At 48.7% G+C, this 18873-nt stretch overlaps 1 protein-coding gene across 26 annotated transcripts in view; it reads left to right on the top strand.

The window, feature by feature from the left end:
- Positions 1 to 18873, top strand: part of trol (terribly reduced optic lobes) — a 79903-nt gene that overhangs the window by 50896 nt on the left and 10134 nt on the right. For 6 of the 26 annotated variants that reach the window (XM_070276595.1, XM_070276593.1, XM_070276604.1 and 3 more), the window contains 25 exons: positions 623 to 751; positions 1406 to 1888; positions 2450 to 2634; positions 2865 to 2958; positions 3373 to 3543; positions 3873 to 4022; positions 4198 to 4330; positions 4652 to 4737; positions 5370 to 5546; positions 5853 to 6137; positions 6896 to 7123; positions 7719 to 7958; positions 8196 to 8273; positions 8501 to 8515; positions 8856 to 8989; positions 9436 to 9529; positions 9885 to 10274; positions 10338 to 12568; positions 12625 to 13726; positions 15666 to 15826; positions 15900 to 16080; positions 16270 to 16879; positions 16939 to 17201; positions 17504 to 17678; positions 17750 to 18848. In XM_070276595.1, the coding sequence (XP_070132696.1) occupies positions 623 to 751; positions 1406 to 1888; positions 2450 to 2634; positions 2865 to 2958; positions 3373 to 3543; positions 3873 to 4022; positions 4198 to 4330; positions 4652 to 4737; positions 5370 to 5546; positions 5853 to 6137; positions 6896 to 7123; positions 7719 to 7958; positions 8196 to 8273; positions 8501 to 8515; positions 8856 to 8989; positions 9436 to 9529; positions 9885 to 10274; positions 10338 to 12568; positions 12625 to 13726; positions 15666 to 15826; positions 15900 to 16080; positions 16270 to 16879; positions 16939 to 17201; positions 17504 to 17678; positions 17750 to 18848 (8894 nt within the window). Of the gene's footprint in view, positions 1 to 114; positions 256 to 341; positions 456 to 622; positions 752 to 1405; positions 1889 to 2449; positions 2635 to 2864; positions 2959 to 3372; positions 3544 to 3872; positions 4023 to 4197; positions 4331 to 4651; positions 4738 to 4958; positions 5076 to 5369; positions 5547 to 5852; positions 6138 to 6895; positions 7124 to 7718; positions 7959 to 8195; positions 8274 to 8500; positions 8516 to 8855; positions 8990 to 9435; positions 9530 to 9884; positions 10275 to 10337; positions 12569 to 12624; positions 13727 to 15665; positions 15827 to 15899; positions 16081 to 16269; positions 16880 to 16938; positions 17202 to 17503; positions 17679 to 17749; positions 18849 to 18873 lie in introns of those variants that run through there. The other 20 variants (XM_070276601.1, XM_070276687.1, XM_070276640.1 and 17 more) reach the window with 17 other exon arrangements.

An 18873-nucleotide genomic window follows, 5' to 3' on the forward strand; every position in this document is an offset into this window, starting at 1 on the left:
CATCTCATCCACCCATCTCTAAAGCTTTAGAACTATCGAAAAAATCGATAGTTTTATGCTCTTACCAGAAAGTAACTATCTATTTCTTTGCCTTTTAAAAATAATGCTGCTTTTGTGGTACAGTTGTGCCCAAGCTACGATACTCATGCCCCAAGGGCAAGTTCACCTGCCGTGACCTAAGCTGTATATCGATAGTCCATCGCTGTGATGGTCGAGCCGATTGTCCGCACGATCGATCCGACGAGGAGGGCTGTCGTAGGTGTTCGATAATCAGCAATCGTCCACCTCTATCTTAACTTTTTCTTTTTTTTTAATTTTGCTTCTCTTATTGGGGAATGCAGCCTGTCTGTACGACAAATGGCAATGCGACGATGGCACTTGTATTGCCAAGGAACTGCTCTGCAATGGCAACATCGATTGTCCCGAGGACATATCCGATGAACGCTATTGCGATGGTGAGTAGATTCTTTGTTGCTCTCTAGTTGCTCTCTCCTCCAAGTTCAAAGGTAAGTGAGTAGAAAGTATATCATTGGATCATCACATCATGCTCGAATAAAAATTATCATGAAAAGACTAACAAAACGCGTGCTATCGATAAATATCGATCGATCGTCGTCGCCAGGTGGCGATATCTACGATGGGCAGTGTCGCAGCAATGACTTTCAGTGCCACTCTGGCGAGTGTATACCGATGCGTCAGGTGTGCGATAACATTTACGATTGCAACGATAACAGCGATGAATTGGCCTGCGGTAAGCGCGCTACGTGTTTCGATAGTCCAAAATGTTTCGATTGGTTTTTTTTGTCTCTTTCTATTGTATCTTTTGCTTTTTTTTCGCTTTTTCTTCGTGGGTAACTAAATGTATTAATTGGTGTTTGGTGTCTACTCTGTGTCCTTTTCTTGAAATCTCCCTGCCCTACTCTCTTTCTCTCTCTTTTTTTTTCTCTGCCTGTGCCGTTATTTCCTGTTATCGCTTTGTGTGCGATAGCCATCTATCGAAAAAAAACCGTGTTATATGTGTTTGGTAAAAAATTGATTTATTTAAATTTTATTTTTAACTCGATGAATTTTTATTTTCTTTTTCCCCACCATCCCCCCAAACAAACAAAAAAATCCCCCTGGTTGTGGTTATCGAATGTTTAAACCAAAATTAATCGATTAACTGCACGTCAACCCGTCTTGGAAACGATTATCCGGAACTACCCAACCACCACAACTACAACCATGATGATGCTCTACGGCCGAACGATAAAAAAAAAAACTAAACCCAAAATTGCATGTATTATACAAAAAAAAAAACAAAAAAAAACTATTACTACTATTTTTAACACCCCGACCAAATGGTATGCATGTGGTACCTCTTGTATCGTCCTGTCCTGTGTCAATATTGTATAACGAACACCAGCCCAATCTAGTGAAGAAGATCGGGTTGGTATTCCAATCGGTCGTCCGCCGTCCAGCTGGATCCACGAGGAGGACGAGGGCGAGTACATTCTGCAAAATAGCTACCACAACGCCAATGCCAAGAATCCCTGTCAGGCGAATCAGTTCCGTTGCACCACCACGAACGTGTGCATTCCATTGCATCTGCGTTGCGACAAATCCTATCACTGCAACGATCTGAGCGATGAGCTCGGCTGTGATCAGTATGTGCGTCCGGTGTCCACTCGCCGACCGCCAAAGGTCACCACCCTCTCGCCCTGGGACGAGCCCGGTGCGTTGAATCAACGAACCACCACAACCACCACCACCACCACCTGGGCCCCGCCAAGGACGACAACGACAACAACAACGGATGCACCACCGAGGCGACCGGCGGCGACCCAACCATCGTATCCATCTATCGAAACCACAACGACTAACCCATTAACAACAGTTGGCGTAAAGAGTAGGTGTCCTTTTGAGCGAATGCCAAAAAAAAGTGTAGCATACATTCCAGGGTAAAGGGTAAAAAAATCATAAATGCTTGCTAGTTACCAGAAGGTAATACAAATTTGAAAGTTAAAGACTAGCAAGCATAAGTGATTACCAGGTAATCGGGTAATTGGATAACCTCCATATATAGGTTTAAGTTACGTTATGGGGTATTTTTGTAGAAAGCGGAAGTGCATGCCATGTTTGAAACACTGAAACCTACTTTAGTTATAACCATCCAGACCATCCCCGAAGCTAGTTAGCTTAGAACTTAATTTATATTCATTTTTTTTAATTGATATAACCCCTCCGAAACGAGTCACTTGTACATACAAACATTGCTTATATGCCCTTTCTATTTTTCTCTCTTTTTGTTTCGTTCTATTTTTATGGCTTGTTTTTTTTTTTTATTTTTGAAACTATCATGTACCGATTATGTATATATTGTTTTGTTGTATCCACCTATCATCACACCACCTACAAACCAACAACTACAATACGAAACAACAACAACATATACATACCACCCATTTAGACAACTCATCATCATCATCCTCATCGTCGTCATCGTTGGGGGGTGGAGGAATCTGCCTCGAAAACACTGAATTCGCGTGCCACAATCACGACTGCATTCCGATTGAGAGCGTCTGCGACGGTATCCCCGATTGTGACCACAACGAAGACGAGGACTATGAGCTATGCAACTGCAGTGGCGATATGGTGAGACCTCAGGCAGCACCACCTACAGAGTCCAAAAAAAAAAACAAAAAAAAAAAAGTGCTTTTTAGATTCTATTCGATTTCAATTAGCTTTAGCTTTAAATTCTATCGATATGTTATCGAAACCTAAAAAGCACTTTAGTTCCTCCTACCACACACCCTACCTCATTCACACACCTGGCGCACCTGTACAAAAAAAAAACCAACACACATTTTCATGCTTTCCCTTAGTTCAAATGCCTGCGAGGGGGACGTTGCATTGAAAAGGAGAAAGTTTGCGATGGCAAATCGCATTGCCTCGACGGCAGTGACGAAAGTGCATGCCGTAAGTACCATCTCTATCTATCGATCACACACTCTCCTCCCTCGATCACTGCTCTCTACATACACAACTATATATAACACAAGCTCTTTGGTCAAATTTATTAAAACTTAGCTTTAAGTTGTGAGTTTGAGTTCCAAAAACCTAACCTAGATTCGTAGGTAGCCTTTGCTAATTGGTTGAACTGCTAACAGCTAGTGCCTTATCCTCGAAACCTCCTTAATCCTGCCCCCAGGCCCCCCCACCCATTTCTATCAACTTTTGTTGCTAACTTTACTTTCTATTTTGTTCTCTCTCTGCGCCCGATCCCGTATCAAAAAAAAAAACCAATACAATCTATAATCCTGTAATACCCGATACTCTGACTCTGAATCCCCGCCTCCGACTCCGATTCTGATCCCAAATCCTGTCAACCAGCTGGCCATGGCAGGTTCAATAAGAGCCGTCTGGGGGTTGAGTGTATGAAACATCAGACCCAGTGCGGCGATGGCAGCTGCATCGAGGGCTACAAGTACTGCAATGGAATTGTCGACTGCGCCGACGGCGCCGACGAAGATAACTGCCCCACCGACAACTACGTAGATTATGGTACCGCACCCAATCCATTCTATACCACCTACAATGTTCATCTATAGCTCTCTGTTTGGGATTCTAGTTGAGCTTTAATTGTTTTATTGAAAATACTTTGGTCTGGTCACTCTAATTTACAGAGAAAAGAGTTGCCAGATCATCTTAGAATTCAGAGCTTTAAAGTCTTGACTATAATTCCTATCGCAAGTTGATCTATAGCTTGAACTATCTCTCTCAATCTCCTGATCATTTATCTTATATTTTTCCAACTTTTCATACACCAAACACACACCCACACTCACACACACACACACACACACATACACACAAAATTCACACCCACACAGACCCCGACCCGGACAACAATCCGCTGAATGAATGCGATATACTTCAGTTTGAATGCGACTACGGTCGTTGCCTGCCAATTGAGAAGCAATGCGATGGCAAATTGGACTGTGACGATGAAACGGACGAGCGTGATTGTCCCGCCTATACAGGTAAAGACCCCGATCGAAACGGGCCTAACCCCCCAGGATCCAGGTGCTAACCTCAATCAGTCGCGCGATGACAACCCTATATACATACAATCAGTCCATCTCCAAAACATCTATCCACCTATCGCTCACCCAAACTCTCACCTACTACTTCTCGCCCACATATATCATTCCACAGACCATTGTCTAAAGAACGAGTTCGAATGCGACGATTACTGCCTGCCACGCGAACATCTGTGTAACGGTATTTCCGATTGCCGCGACGGCAGAGACGAGCGCGACTGTCACTTTTGCCGCGACGATGCCTATCTGTAAGCCATTTACCATCCATAAGTCACCTAACCCATGAACCCATTTTATCATAAATTCTAACCCACCTATCGATATTTGTTTAAAACTATCGATATAATCGATAACCCTCTAAACACCCAACTCCCACTCAAATCCTTTCGTATCATAATCATCTTCTCTCCTCTTCCATGTCCCTCAATACACAACTACATCTACATCCAACACATCACCACCACCACCACAACCACAACAATCAACACAACCACCACCAAAAACAACAACTTTTAAAACATTTCACGTGCCCATCGCTAACCGATATTCATCGCCGTAATCCCGACCAGTTGCAACACGGGCGAGTGTGTGGCAAGCAATCAGCGCTGCGACGGCACTGCCGACTGCGCCGACGGCAGCGACGAGCGTCACTGCGGTAAGATCCATCCAACCACTAAACCCACCCCCCCCAACCGAAACCTCCGCGCCCCCCCAAAAACCCCCACCCATTTTGGTAGTTTTGATGCTTTGCTTTTGGGTCGCTTGATTTTGGAAATATTTTTTTAGTAGCAGTCACTTCCGCTGGCGTAGACTTTGATCATCAGTTCTCTTGATTATATTGATTGCAAAAATATTACTATTTATTGTGATTTCAAGATAAGAAATACTGTCCGATACATACGATAGTCTGCGATGGTAATTGCGTCGATAGGAAGCTGCGATGCGATGGCAAGCGCGATTGTCGCGATGGCAACGATGAACTCTATTGTCCGGGTAAACCAAACCAAACCACACCATCGATCTATCGTCCTATAGTCTCTTCCATAGTGGATAGTGTGATCTATCTTTTCCAACTAGATCTATTCCAAATTCGAAATCCTTTCAGATATTTTCTTGATCTTTTCCCATCTCTAATTTCCCTAACCCTACTTTTCCAACAGTGTGCTTGTGCTAATTAACTGCCGTGCATTCGTTCGTTGATCGTTTGTTTTGTCTTGTCGTTCCATTTGATTGTTAATCCACACATTACCACACACGACCATCACATCACATCACATGGAAATACAGTGAACACTGCCCCACAACCGACAACAACACAACCAATACCACCAATATACCCAATACCGAGACGTTGCCAGCCATATGAATGGCAATGCGAAAATCTCGAGTGCATCGATTCCAGGTTATACTGCAATGATATCGAAGATTGCACTGATGGATCCGATGAGATCTGCCTGAGCAATGGTAAATTATATTGTAAAGGATAACTGTATAACCCAATAATATCATTTATCATAAGTTAAGATATAGTACGTAAGTGTCTCCCCAATTGGATGCAGGTTGGTATAGTCCATAAGTTCCATCAAAAATAATGCTTAAGCTCAAGAATGCCAAGCAGCCTTTTACATTCAGCTTTCTTGTCTCTCTTTCTTGCCACATCTGTAAAAAAAAAAACAATATACACACAAAACATACAACCACGCATCCCACAACCAAAACACACCATCAATGCATAATGCCATGACCTTGCTATATATCGGATATATATAGCCACCAATGTACTAACACCCAGCGATTGCACGGCCGATCAGTTCTACTGCGATGCTTCGTGTCTGAATCGATCCGCCAGATGCAATGGGCATATCGACTGCTCGGATCACAGTGACGAAATGGACTGCCCGTCCCACTCGTATCCGAGATCGGGTTCGGGTTCGGGATCGGATTTGGGAGGACTGCCATGTCCGCAGCACAAGTGCCCCAGCGGCAGGTGTTACTCGGAGAGTGAACGCTGCGATCGTCGGAATCACTGCGAGGATGGTTCCGATGAGGCCAACTGTAAGTCTTTCGTCACCAATACTCATACCATGGGAAGGATGTTTAATTGCGGGAAAGGATATAATTTTTTGGAAGAATACTCTTCTCTTCTCTGTTTCTTTTTTTTTTGGTTTTTTTTTTGGAAGCACTTTTCAGCTACTCTTGCCACACTTGAGTGTCGTTTGTACTTATACAAATAATTGTATTCGTAATGCTTTTTTCATTTGCTAATACTTTCTCTTCTCACCTTTCTCTCTTTCTCTCTCTCTCACCGCTCCTTTCACTTTGCTTTCATTATGCAATCAATTTGATTTTTTTTCTGTGCACCCACACTTATCCATATTAAAAAAAATATCCATCATACCACCCCTTGAAAACATTAAATACTGGTGATATATATAGGTACTGGCATCCAGTGCAAGGATCACGAGTTCCTCTGCTTTGATTTCCAGTTCTGCATTAATACCACTCAGCACTGTGATGGATACTACGACTGTCGTGACTTTTCCGATGAGCAGAATTGCATTGGTTAATAAACAGCTTAGTTTAATTTTTTTATTATTTTTTTAGCAGCTTTAGATCTAGATATCTAGACTATTGGTATATTATAATGATTTTTTTTTCGTAACATATCTGCATGCTTTAAATATAAAAGGCACTGTTTTTGGTTATCCTATAGAGCGAAAATTATAATCCTTTGTACTTCCAGATGTTGTAGCAGTTTTCGTATCTCTACAAGTTCATATTTTAATGAGTTCGGTTTGCTATTTTAACCCTAGGTTGCGCTCCCAACCAATTCCGTTGCCAAAACGGTGACTGTGTGCCCGATCATTCCACCTGCGATGGCATTACCCAATGCCGTGACGGATCCGATGAACTCAACTGCGGCGCCTCCCACGAATGCCTGCCCAGCCAGTTCCGCTGCAACAATGGTCAGTGCGTCAGCTTGACCGCCCGCTGCAATGGACGCACCGATTGCATGGACAGCTCCGATGAATACAATTGTCGTAAGTTTGGGTTATAAAGAAATGCTTATAGGAAGGGCTTTAAATTGGGAGGAAAGTGAACCATAAAAAAGAGTGTTCATTATGAGAAGTGAACTCAGAGGGTTCATTTTAAACAAGGGTTCATTTTGCTTTGTTCTTTAAGCTTAGAGCTTACTTTTTGAAGAAAGTGTTCATCTGCAAAATGAACACTCATCTGCTGAAGTGTTCATTATTCATAGCTATTCATTAGAAGTGAACTCAAAGTGTTTATTTTAGACTTGAGTTCCTATTTGGTATTCATTTAGCAAAGGTATTCATTTAGAAGCTTACTTTCTATGAATAGAAGTCTTCATTTTGCAAACCTGTTCATTTTTCAAAGCTATTCATTATGATAAGTAGACTCGAAGTGTTCATTTTAGACTTGAGTTCATTTATCAAAGGTATTCATTTTTCGTAGCTATTCACCCTGCCAAGTTTTAAATTTTTTTTAAGAAACTTAATGTTCACTTTTCTGATTTGCTTTGAACTTTGAACCTCTTGATAAACCACTCCCCTGATCTATGTAACCATCATCATATCATCATTTGCTCGCTTATGTATATGCCACATATATAAGGTTATCATCCAGCGCCAACGAGTAGCCCCACCATCATCACCACTCTAACCACAACGACTGTGGGAACGACTAGTACCACCCCGGCACCACCGTTGCGGATCATCTGCCCGCCCACGGCGTTCAGGTGCGACAATGGGCCCTGCATATCCTTGGGGCTGCGCTGTAATGGACGAATCGACTGTCCTTACGACAGCAGCGATGAGACCGACTGCGGTCAGTCAGTTAGCAACGAAATCGATCGTAAGTGGCCCAGCGACCCAACGTGCCACAAAACCAAAAAAAAAAGAACAAAACATAACCGTCTACCACACCGTTTGGCTTTTCTTCCCCCCCAGAAGTAGTTACTAAAACCGAGAGAAACTAAGGGCTATGGCTGACCAACACATCTCTTTAAGTTTTAGTTGAAATCACCTTATTAATAAATCATATGATATTTTTTACAAGATTACTAATATACTTGAATTATTCCATCATCAGCTGCTGAACCCAGTCCGGGACGCGGATCCAACAAACTGAACCTGAAGACCTATCCCGACAGCCAGATCATCAAGGAGAGTAAGTATGCCAGACTAATCCATACAACTTATGCTTTTCCAATTCCACAAAAGAAAGTACTACAACCAGAAATCGAGATTTTGTTCAGTAACATTCTGTTGATATATACAAATTTTTGAAATACTTTTTGTTTGGAAAATCCTAATTGCCGTTCTCTGTTCTCGTTAATGCTTAACCCAACCAATCAAAATCAAACCCAATTCTATATAAAATATAAATAAACCCAGGATATATTAGGGAGGGTAAGTTGGCCTAACAACACTCACTTTATGCATATGTAGTAGAGGATACTCCTCGACCAGCACCTGGACAGAATACCAATTGCAACAGCAAGTCCCCAGCACATCGAAAACTGCACGAACCACAGCAACGATCGATTGGCTCGGAGTGGAGTTGTACATTACGTCGAAATTCAAATCACCCTATCCCCTCCACTCTCGCAGTAATCTACTCAAGAGTTTTGCATTTAGCCTCCTTGTAAAGCCTATAGAACCCGTTTCCCCCGATATCCCTAATTGCTCGCCTTGACTTTGCTCCTCCTTTCAATCGTTATCCTAATGGCATTTTGTGTGAATCGCACAGGTCGCGAGGTCATCTTCCGTTGCCGAGATGAGGGTCCTGCCCGCGCCAAGGTCAAGTGGTCTCGTCCCGGCGGACGCCCTCTGCCTCCTGGCTTCACCGATCGCAATGGACGTCTGGAGATTCCCAATATTCGAGTGAGTACAAACTTTTGAAACTAAAAAACTTATCGTAAAATATTTTAGAAAATAGAAAGGGAATTATTTTTAAAGTAAAATCGTGGAGACATTGCCTAGAAATCGTTCGAGGTTTTCCTCTCAAGGATCGGGTCAAAATTGACCAAGATATAGCCTTCCCAAGGGGTCCAAAGTCACTCCTCACGGTTTTCCTCATTTTTCAAGGGGGTCCATCAGAAAAATTCGAAAAAATCGCATGGAAAATTATATTTTTAGATTTTAATGCAGGATTGAGGAGAATCCTTCCAGAAATCGTTTGAGGTATTTGTCTCAAGGATTGGGTGCAAATTGACCAAGATATGGCCTTCCCAAGGTCTAAAACGCTGATCCACTTCGTACTTTTATCATTATCTTATATTCCTTCTATTATATTACTAACCATTTGCTTCTTATTCTTCTATTCTCAGGTGGAGGACTCTGGCACCTATGTCTGTGAGGCTGTCGGCTACGCCAGCTACATCCCCGGCCAGCGGGTCACTGTCGACCTGAACGTTGAACGATGTAAGTATCACCTCAAGCCCCAAGTGGGTAGAAAATCGGGGGCTTCCACTTAATCGGGGGGGACCTTTAATCGTTGCAAGCAGCCTGGGGCGTACACAAGTACGAGGAGGTGCGCTCGAATCGAATTCGCTATGGCACAGTGCCCCACATCGATCTCGAGTTCTTCGGTCTAGGTAGGATTTATAGTCCATTGTGATCCTTTGTGATCTTGACTTTGGGTTTATTTTTAAAAATAATCAATATCCTCTACTTTACCCCCCAAACCCATGCCGCTTTGGCTCAATGGCGTGGTAAGATTGGTGACAAAGTCCGTGTCCATCACAATACTAATATATATATTTCTGATCATTGACAGACAACACCGATCTGTTCGCCCGGCCATCCTCAGCTTGCTCGGAGTACCAGGCCACCTGCATGAACGGCGAGTGCATCGACAAGACCGGCATCTGTGATGGAACCCCCGACTGCTCCGATGGATCCGACGAGCAGAGCTGCAGTCATGGCCGCAAGTGCCAGCCGAACCAGTTCATGTGCGCCAACTCCAAGTGCGTGGACCGTACCTGGCGCTGTGACGGTGAGAACGATTGCGGCGACAACTCCGATGAGGCTTCCTGCGACCCGGAGCCCAGTGGCGCCCCCTGCCGATACAACGAGTTTGGCTGCCGAAGCGGACACTGCATCCCCAAGAGCTTCCAGTGTGACGATGTCAACGATTGTCTGGACGGTACCGATGAGATTGGATGCGGTAAGTACCTCTTTCTTGGACCAGTGACCAGGGTCCTTCAATAATCCTGTAATCCCCGTTTAGCTGCTCCCAATCCCATCCGCCCGCCGCCACCATTGAAATCCCTGCTGGAGGGCGAGTCCCTGGACCTGACCTGCGTGGCCACCGGCAACCCCACCCCGACCATCGTGTGGCGCCTCAACTGGGGCCATGTGCCCGAGAAGTGTGAGTCCAAGAGCGTGGGTGGCACTGGAACCCTCCACTGCCCGGATATGCGGCCCAGCGAGAGCGGCGCCTACTCCTGCGAGATCATCAACACCCGCGGCACCCACTTCGTGACTCCGGACACGATCGTCACCGTGAACCCCGTCCGCCACGACGTCTGCAAGAACGGATTCTTCAACATGCTGGCCCGCAGCGCCGATGAGTGCGTCAAGTGCTTCTGCTTCGGCGTGGCCGAGTCCTGCGACAGCGCCAACCTCTTCACCTACGCCATCCAGCCGCCGATCCTCTCCCACCAGGTGGTCAGCGTGGAGCTGAGCCCCTACCGCGAGATCGTGATCAACGAGGCCACTGGCCAGGATCTGGTCACCATGCACCACGGCATCCAGTTCCGTGCCTCGAACGTTCAGTTCGGCGGCCGGGAAACCCCCTACCTGGCCCTGCCCACCGAGTACATGGGCAACCAGCTGAAGTCCTACGGCGGTAACCTGCGCTACGAGGTGAGCTACATGGGCCACGGCAACCCTGTCTCCGGCCCGGATGTGATCATCACCGGAAACCGCTACACCCTGACCCATCGCGTCCACACCAGCGTCGGCCAGAGCAACAAGATCAGCATTCCCTTCCTGCCCGGCGGCTGGCAGAAACCGGACGGACGCCGTGCCACCCGCGAGGAGATCATGATGGTGCTGGCCAACGTGGACAACATCCTGATCCGTCTCGGCTACCTGGACAGCACCGCCCGCGAGGTGGAGCTGATCAACATCGTTCTGGACTCCGCCGGCACCGCCGATAAGGGCCTGGGCAGTGTCGCCCTGGTGGAGAAGTGCGCCTGCCCGCCTGGCTATGTCGGCGACTCTTGCGAATCCTGTGCTCCGGGCTATACCCGTCAGCCGGGTGGCTCCTGGCTGGGACACTGTGTGCCCTTCACCCCCGAACCCTGCCCGGCCGGTACCTACGGCGATCCGCGACGCGGCATTGCCTGCCGCGAGTGCCCCTGCCCCCAGAGTGGCAGCAACAACTACGCCAGCGGCTGCCAGCAGCGACCGGACGGAGACGTCCTCTGCAACTGCCACGAGGGATACACGGGACGCCGGTGCGAGAGCTGTGCCGCCGGCTACCAGGGTAACCCCCTCATAGGTGATCCCTGCCGCAAGATTCCGGAAACGTCGTGCAACATGGATGGCACCTACAAGATCATGGCCGACGGACGGTGCCAGTGCAAGGACAAGGTCGTGGGCGAGCACTGCGACTCCTGTGCGGCCAACAGCTTCCACCTGAACTCCTTCACCTACGGCGGCTGCATCGACTGCTTCTGCAGCGGCCTGAACGTGGACTGTGGCAGCAGCACCTGGTCGCGTGACCAGGTGACCAGCACCTTCGGTCGCTCCCGCGTGGATCATGGCTTCCAGCTGGTGCGCGGCTATACCGGACGCGAGAACATCAACGCCCTGAGGCTGAACGACGTCACGCCGGAGGGCCTGCGATTCAGCGGATCGGCGGACAACAGTGGCGACACCCTCTACTGGAGCCTGCCGGCCGGATTCCTGGGCAACAAACTGACGGCCTATGGCGGTAAACTGAGCTACACCCTCAGCTACAGCCCCCTGCCCGGCGGCATTATGTCGCGCAACAGTGCTCCCGACGTGGTGATCAGGAGTGGCGAGGACATGACCCTCATCCACTACCGCAAGTCACCGGTTAGCCCCAGCGTGTCCAACACCTACGCCGTGGAGATCAAGGAGAGCGCCTGGCAGCGAACGGACGGCCACTTTGCCGAGCGGCCGCACGTCCTGATGGCCCTCAGCGACATCAAGGCGATCTACATCAAGGCCACGTACACGACCAGCACCCAGGAGGGCTCCCTGCAGCAGGTCAGCCTCGACACGGCCACGGCCACCAATCTGGGCACCCAGCGCGCCGTCGAAGTGGAGCAGTGCCGCTGCCCGCCCGGCTACACCGGCCTCTCCTGCGAGACCTGCGCCCCCGGCTACCGACGCGACCCCGAGGAGGGCATCTACCTGGGCTTATGTGTGCCCTGCGAGTGCAACGGTCACTCCAATCAGTGCCACAGTGAGACCGGCGAGTGCCTCGTAAGTATCTCCCAATTGTCCTTCTGTCCCTGTCTATATCCTTGCCGTCTTTCCAGGATTGCGGACACAACACCGAGGGACCCAGCTGCGACCGCTGCCTGCCCGGCTATGTGGGCAATCCATCCCGCGGCACACCCTACGACTGCCAACCGGACGGCGGCTACGAGCCACCACGCCCGGATCCGGATGCAGGTAACCAGACCATTGGCGAGTGCACCGTCTACTGCCAGCCGGAGGGAACGACCACCTGCCGGGGCAACTACTGCCAGTGCAAGCAGAATGTGATCGGAGATCGGTGCGACCAGTGCCGTCCCGGAACCTACGGACTGTCCCAGCTGCATGCAGAGGGCTGCAAGGAGTGCTACTGCTCCGGCCTGACCAGCCAGTGCCGATCCGTGGAGCTGTACCGCCAACAGATACCCGAGGACTTCATCAGCAGCCCGCCCCTGCTGACCGACAGCCTGGGCGATGTCGTCGACACCCAGAACCTGGACTATGATGTGGCCCAGAACATGTACACCTACTCCTACCCCTCGTATACGGACAAGTACTGGAGCCTGCAAGGCCGTGTCCTGGGCAACCAGCTGCTCTCTTACGGCGGCCTGCTGCAGTACACCCTGCAAGTGAAGTCCTCCTCCGTCGCCAAGTACAAGCATGGTCAGGACGTGCTCCTGATTGGCAATGGCCTGGAATTGATTTGGTCGCGACCCGACGAAGACTCCGACAAGGTGGACTTCTCGGTGCGCCTGCACGAGGACGAGCGGTGGCAGCGACGGGAGGCCGGCTCGGTACGTCCCGCCACCCGGCAGGACTTTATGACCGTGCTGACCAACCTCGAGCACATTCTCATCTACGCCACGCCCATGGTGCCCACCGATAGGACATCGATCGGTAATGTCATCCTGGAGACAGCCTCCCAGACCCCTGCCGGCCCGGGAGCTCAATTCGCCACCGACATCGAGGTATGCCATTGCCCATCCGGCTACACCGGCAACTCGTGCGAGACCTGCGCCCCACTCCACTATCGCGACCAGAACGGCGCCTGTCGTCAGTGTCCTTGCGATGCTGCCAACAGTGTGTCCTGTGCCCTGACCAGCGGCAACTACGTCCAGTGCCAGTGCAAGCCGCACTGGAAGGGCGACCAATGCCGAGAGATCGGTAAGTGATAAAGTGATCTTAGGATACTCCCATCCAGTCCCAATCCCGATCCCCAACCCTCATTCCCCTGTATATATCAATGGCCTACTCGCCCCATTCCTGCATACCTGCCAGCTACATGGAATACTACATGTCCCAAAGTCCAGACTTCTCCAGGGTATACTGTATTCGTGTAGATGTGTGTGTGTATAACAGGCGGCAGGGGAAGCCTAAAGCTAAGCCTCTATCCACTATCCTTATAGACTATATATTGTTTATTTTCAAATATTCGCTCAGTTTCAGGTTTTAAAATTAAAAAAAAACAAAAACAAAAAAATCGTATAATTATCTTGATATACTTAGCGGATATTAACTTGGTCTGGTAGTTCAACCGACTAGATCAGCTCTTAACTATTTTTTACTTTTCTATTTTCTCTCGGACTTTGTTTTTGTGAATCCTCCCCCCCCTTAAACATAAACCTAAATTTTAACTGAAAATGCGATTACGAAACAAAATGTCGAGAAATACGAATTACGAAATGAACCAACAAACATCCCTCCATCCATCCACATTCTAGACACATCGCCCATTAACGAAGAACCGCCCAAGATATGTGATATAAGCAGGGGATTCTGTTGCAACGGCTTTCAGTTCGATATCGCGCCCAACGAGACAATCTCGTATAATGACACCCTCCAGATAATTAAGGGCAACAGAATCATAGGAAATATAACCAAGCTGCGCTCCGGCTGTCGTTCGCGAGGTTCGCTCCAGACACTCCATCCGAAACCGATCCACTGATCCACTACTGATCTACTGATCCCACCACGATATACCTTTTTTTTTCTCTCTCTTTTTCTATATCTCTCTCTTGACAATCTCAAGTCTCTCACACACACAAACGTTACAAAAAAAGTATCAGCACTACCTAAAACTCTAGAACTATAGAACTCTAATAGAACTATTTCCCAAACCCACCCAGTTTTTTTCATAGATCTGTGTATAAAGATGTGTGTCTCTGTGTGTGTAGCGCGAACTTAACTCGTATCTATATGTGATCTATAACCAAAAAAAACGTAGACCAATCGAACAAGAATCCTTTAACCGGGTTAGCTCTCTACCTCTACCACTCTCTAAACCTGTGTCTCTGATCTTCCGGTGATCTAAAAACCCACTTAGATAATATGTGTCTTAGTTATATATACTATATATTAGTAGTTGTTACTATTTGTTTTCTGTGTACCGGAAGCCGTATTTGAGCTTATGATCTCTGACCTTCTGCGTTTCAATTATTTACAGCCTAAGTTAAGACCTACAAAGCCACAAGATAGTTGGCTCAAGTAGATCTAGGCCCTACCTTTAGAACCTTAGAGATACTAACTCCATAGAACCTGCGGTCTTAGGTCCTAAACCTGTTGCTCTGTTAAGCTCTGGGTAGTGCGTTTCATAACCATAAGCACTGTAGAAAGGGCTGTTACCAGTACTAACTCTTTTGAAATCGATAAATCGATAGTTTCGATAAATACTTTTATTAACAATTGCATGCTTAATGTTTTTACTTTAAAATGTATGATATTCCAGTCATTTTTCCAATGATGTCTTTGTACAAATTTGTTCACCGATATATATCGATTATTTCGATAGACCTTAAGGGTTCTGAAACGCACTGACTCTTTTCAAATAATTTGTATATTTGTTCACCTCCTACCGTGTGGCCTAACCCCCCTTTCTGGAGATCCATCCAGAATCCAGAACCTGACTCTGCCTCCGTAGTCCGTTGCCTAAACTTTGACCTCCGAGTCCTCCGAGGATCTCCGGAGAATCTTCATTAAACCGCAACCAGTGTCACTAACCCCCCACCACAACTATTATACACCGTACTCACACACACACCTGTTCCGTGGGGGCTGTCGACTCTCCGCTGAATAATCTCTATCTCGCCCTGTTGCTCACCAATAGACAACAATGACGATGACTACTCGGGTACGACTCGCTCGCCGGACGTAGAAGACCCCGTCCACACCCAGATCATTGTGTCGATTGCCAAGCCCCAGATCACCATTATCCCGGTCGGAGGCTCCTTGACTCTCACTTGCAGTGGTTACATGCGCTGGAGCAATGTAAGATATCATGGAAGACAACAGCTTCATCATCCTCTACTAAATACTAAATATCCTTTGAAATGTCCTTTAGGCCCCTGTGTTTGTTAACTGGTACAAGCAGAACAGTCGCCTGCCCCTGGGAGCCGAAGTGGATGGCGGAGATCTTTACCTCCACAACCTGCAGATCCATGACTCTGGTGTCTACATCTGTCAGGCCGTCAACAACGAGACTGCACGAGTCTTCGAGGACACCGTTTCCATCACCATTTCCAGTAAGTCTTTCAACTTAGATCCTTTTTTTTTGAATCCTTCTTTAAAATTCACCTTGAAACCTTTTTAAAAATGCGGCATTTAAAGGATATGCCAAAGCCATGTTGGCTAGATACGGTATAAGATAGATCCCTATGGCTAAGGATATGCATTATCCCTCTAATGATACTATATTCTCTCCCCCCACACAGCCCACGACCAACGCTCTCCGGCCCAGGTTGTTAGCCTGCCCCAGACCGTGACCTTCGAGGAGTACCAGACCAACCAGATCATCTGCGAGGTGGAGGGCAATCCCACGCCGACCATCACCTGGACGCGTGTGGATGGCCAGGCCGATGCCTACAGCACCCGCACTCAGGGCAACCGACTGATCTTCGATTCGCCCAGGAAGTCGGACGAGGGACGCTACCGCTGCCAGGCCGACAACGAGCTGAGCCGCGACGAGAAGTACGTCCATGTCTATGTCCAGAGCAACGCCCCGCATCCACCTCCGGCCCCCGATCGCTTGTACATCACCCCGGAGGAGTTCAACGGCGTGGCTGGCGAAACCATCCGGCTGACGTGCTCCTCCACGAGCGACGCCCGCCTGCGCTACGATTGGAACCACGACGGCTATCCGCTCAGCTCGTCCGGAGCCCGCAACGTCATCGTCAACGACAACTACCTGGAGGTGAGGGACGCCACTGCCCGGGACTCGGGCATCTACACCTGCTTGGCCTATGATCCTCGCACTCGTCGCAACTTCACCGTGGATGCTCGCGTCAATATCGAGAGCCGCGACCAGCCGCCAATCGATGATGGGTATGTCGGGTGGACACTCTTGAAGGGCCTTCTTGAAACTCATTCCTTGCATCCCACAGAGCTAGTCCCGTGATTACGCCGTTGCAGCAACAGATCCTCATTTTCCAAGGACGCGACCACAGTATCACCTGCGAGGCCAACGGCACACCCTATCCCTCCATCAAGTGGACCAAGGTGCATGCCCAGCTGGCCAACAACGTCCGCATCAGCGGCAACATCCTGACCATCTACGGTGCCCGCCAGGAGAACATTGGTCTCTACACCTGTATTGCCGAGAACGCCAATGGCTCCGATCAGTCCAGCACCTATATCGACATTGAACGTAAGTCTTAGTAGGTCCAGGATCCAAGTCTTAGAAGACGTGCCTCTCAGTAGTAGAGTTCTCTTAGCTAACCATACTTCTTGCTCTATCTCGTCCTGTTGTTGTCTCTCTCCCTGACACACACACACACTGATTATTTTTTTCAATTAATTTTAAACATAATTTTAAACATAATTTAAAAAAAAAACTTAACTAAACGTTTGCCATGCAAGTGCACAAGAGTGGAGTCGGTAATAAGATAGGTCCGCACAGTCTGATCCTAATACTAATCGGTGCCACCACCATCGTTTGCTTGCTTGCAGCTCGGGAGGCGCCGAGCGTTAAGATAGATCTGCCCCAGCAGACCCAGACGGTGGGCGGCCAGGTGGCGCTCTACTGTACCGCCTTTGGCATACCCCAGCCCCAAGTGGAATGGGTGCGCGTTGACGGAGTACCCCTATCGCCGCGCCACAAGGCCGAGGCTCCTGGCTATGTCGTGTAAGTACCTACATACATATATCCTTCCACCTCCCTCAAGACTTACTGATTATCCTTTTGTTTGCGGACAGGATCAATGATGTTCTCGTGTCGGATGCTGGGGACTATCAGTGCGTGGCCAAGAACGAAGTGGGCGAGGCCAGTGGTGTTGCCAACATCCGCATCATTGAGCGACCAATTGTTCAGATCACGCCCAGCAACAATGTCATTAGCCTCACCGAGGGCGATGAGCTCCAGCTGACCTGCGTGGGCAGCGGCTATCCCAGTCCCGTGGTCGAGTGGAGCCAGCCCAACGTCCTGAAGAACGTTCGCAACCAACAGGATCCTGCCAGCAACACCGCCTACCTGAGGATCTATCGCGTTACCCAGGCCGATGCTGGATTCTATACTTGCACCGGAAAAAACGAGGCCGACACCGACCAGGCCACCATTCGCGTGGACGTTCGCCCCAAGCGTGGTGACATCGGAATAGGCGATCCCGACTCGGACACCTACGAACCGCCGCCAAGGCCCTACGACCCACAAGGATCCTACGAGGGCAGCCAACTCCGACTCCCCACCAGCTTCGGCACCAACATCACCCTCACCTGCAACATCTCCGACCACCTGACCCCGCAGTGGGAGCGCGCCGACGGCACCGCCCTGCCCTCCAACGCCTTCATCAATCAGAACAAACTCGAGATCATTTACGTCCAGCAGGAGAACCTCGGCCAGTACCGATGCAACGGACTCGACCCCTACGGCCGCGTTGAAACGTATGTGGTGCGGGAGGTGGTGTACCTGCCCCTGCCCGAGATCGTGTTCTATCCGCAGATACCGCGCAGTGTGGAGACCGGTAGCCACCTATATATCGACTGTCAGGTGAAGAATGCCCGCAAGGAGGACATCTACTGGGCCACCGACAACAACCGGCCACTATCGAACACCGTACAGATCGACGGCACTGTCCTTCACTTCATTTCCATTGCACCGGCAGATGCCGGCGGCTATCGATGCACTGCCTCTAACCAGTACGGCAACACTACCAAGACCGCCCAGGTGGTGGTCAAGCAGCCGACGATCTTCAAGCCGGTGCCCCATACGCAGGTCCATCAGCACCCCGAGGGCGACAGCATCAAACTGAGCTGCAGTGCCACCACAGCCTACGGTGAAGTTCGCAACAATGTTCAGGTGAGTGGTCAGATCTTCTCTTTTC

The sequence above is a fragment of the Drosophila bipectinata genome, chromosome XL (genome assembly GCF_030179905.1).
Source record: "Drosophila bipectinata strain 14024-0381.07 chromosome XL, DbipHiC1v2, whole genome shotgun sequence".
Classification (NCBI taxonomy): Eukaryota; Metazoa; Arthropoda; class Insecta; order Diptera; family Drosophilidae; genus Drosophila; species Drosophila bipectinata.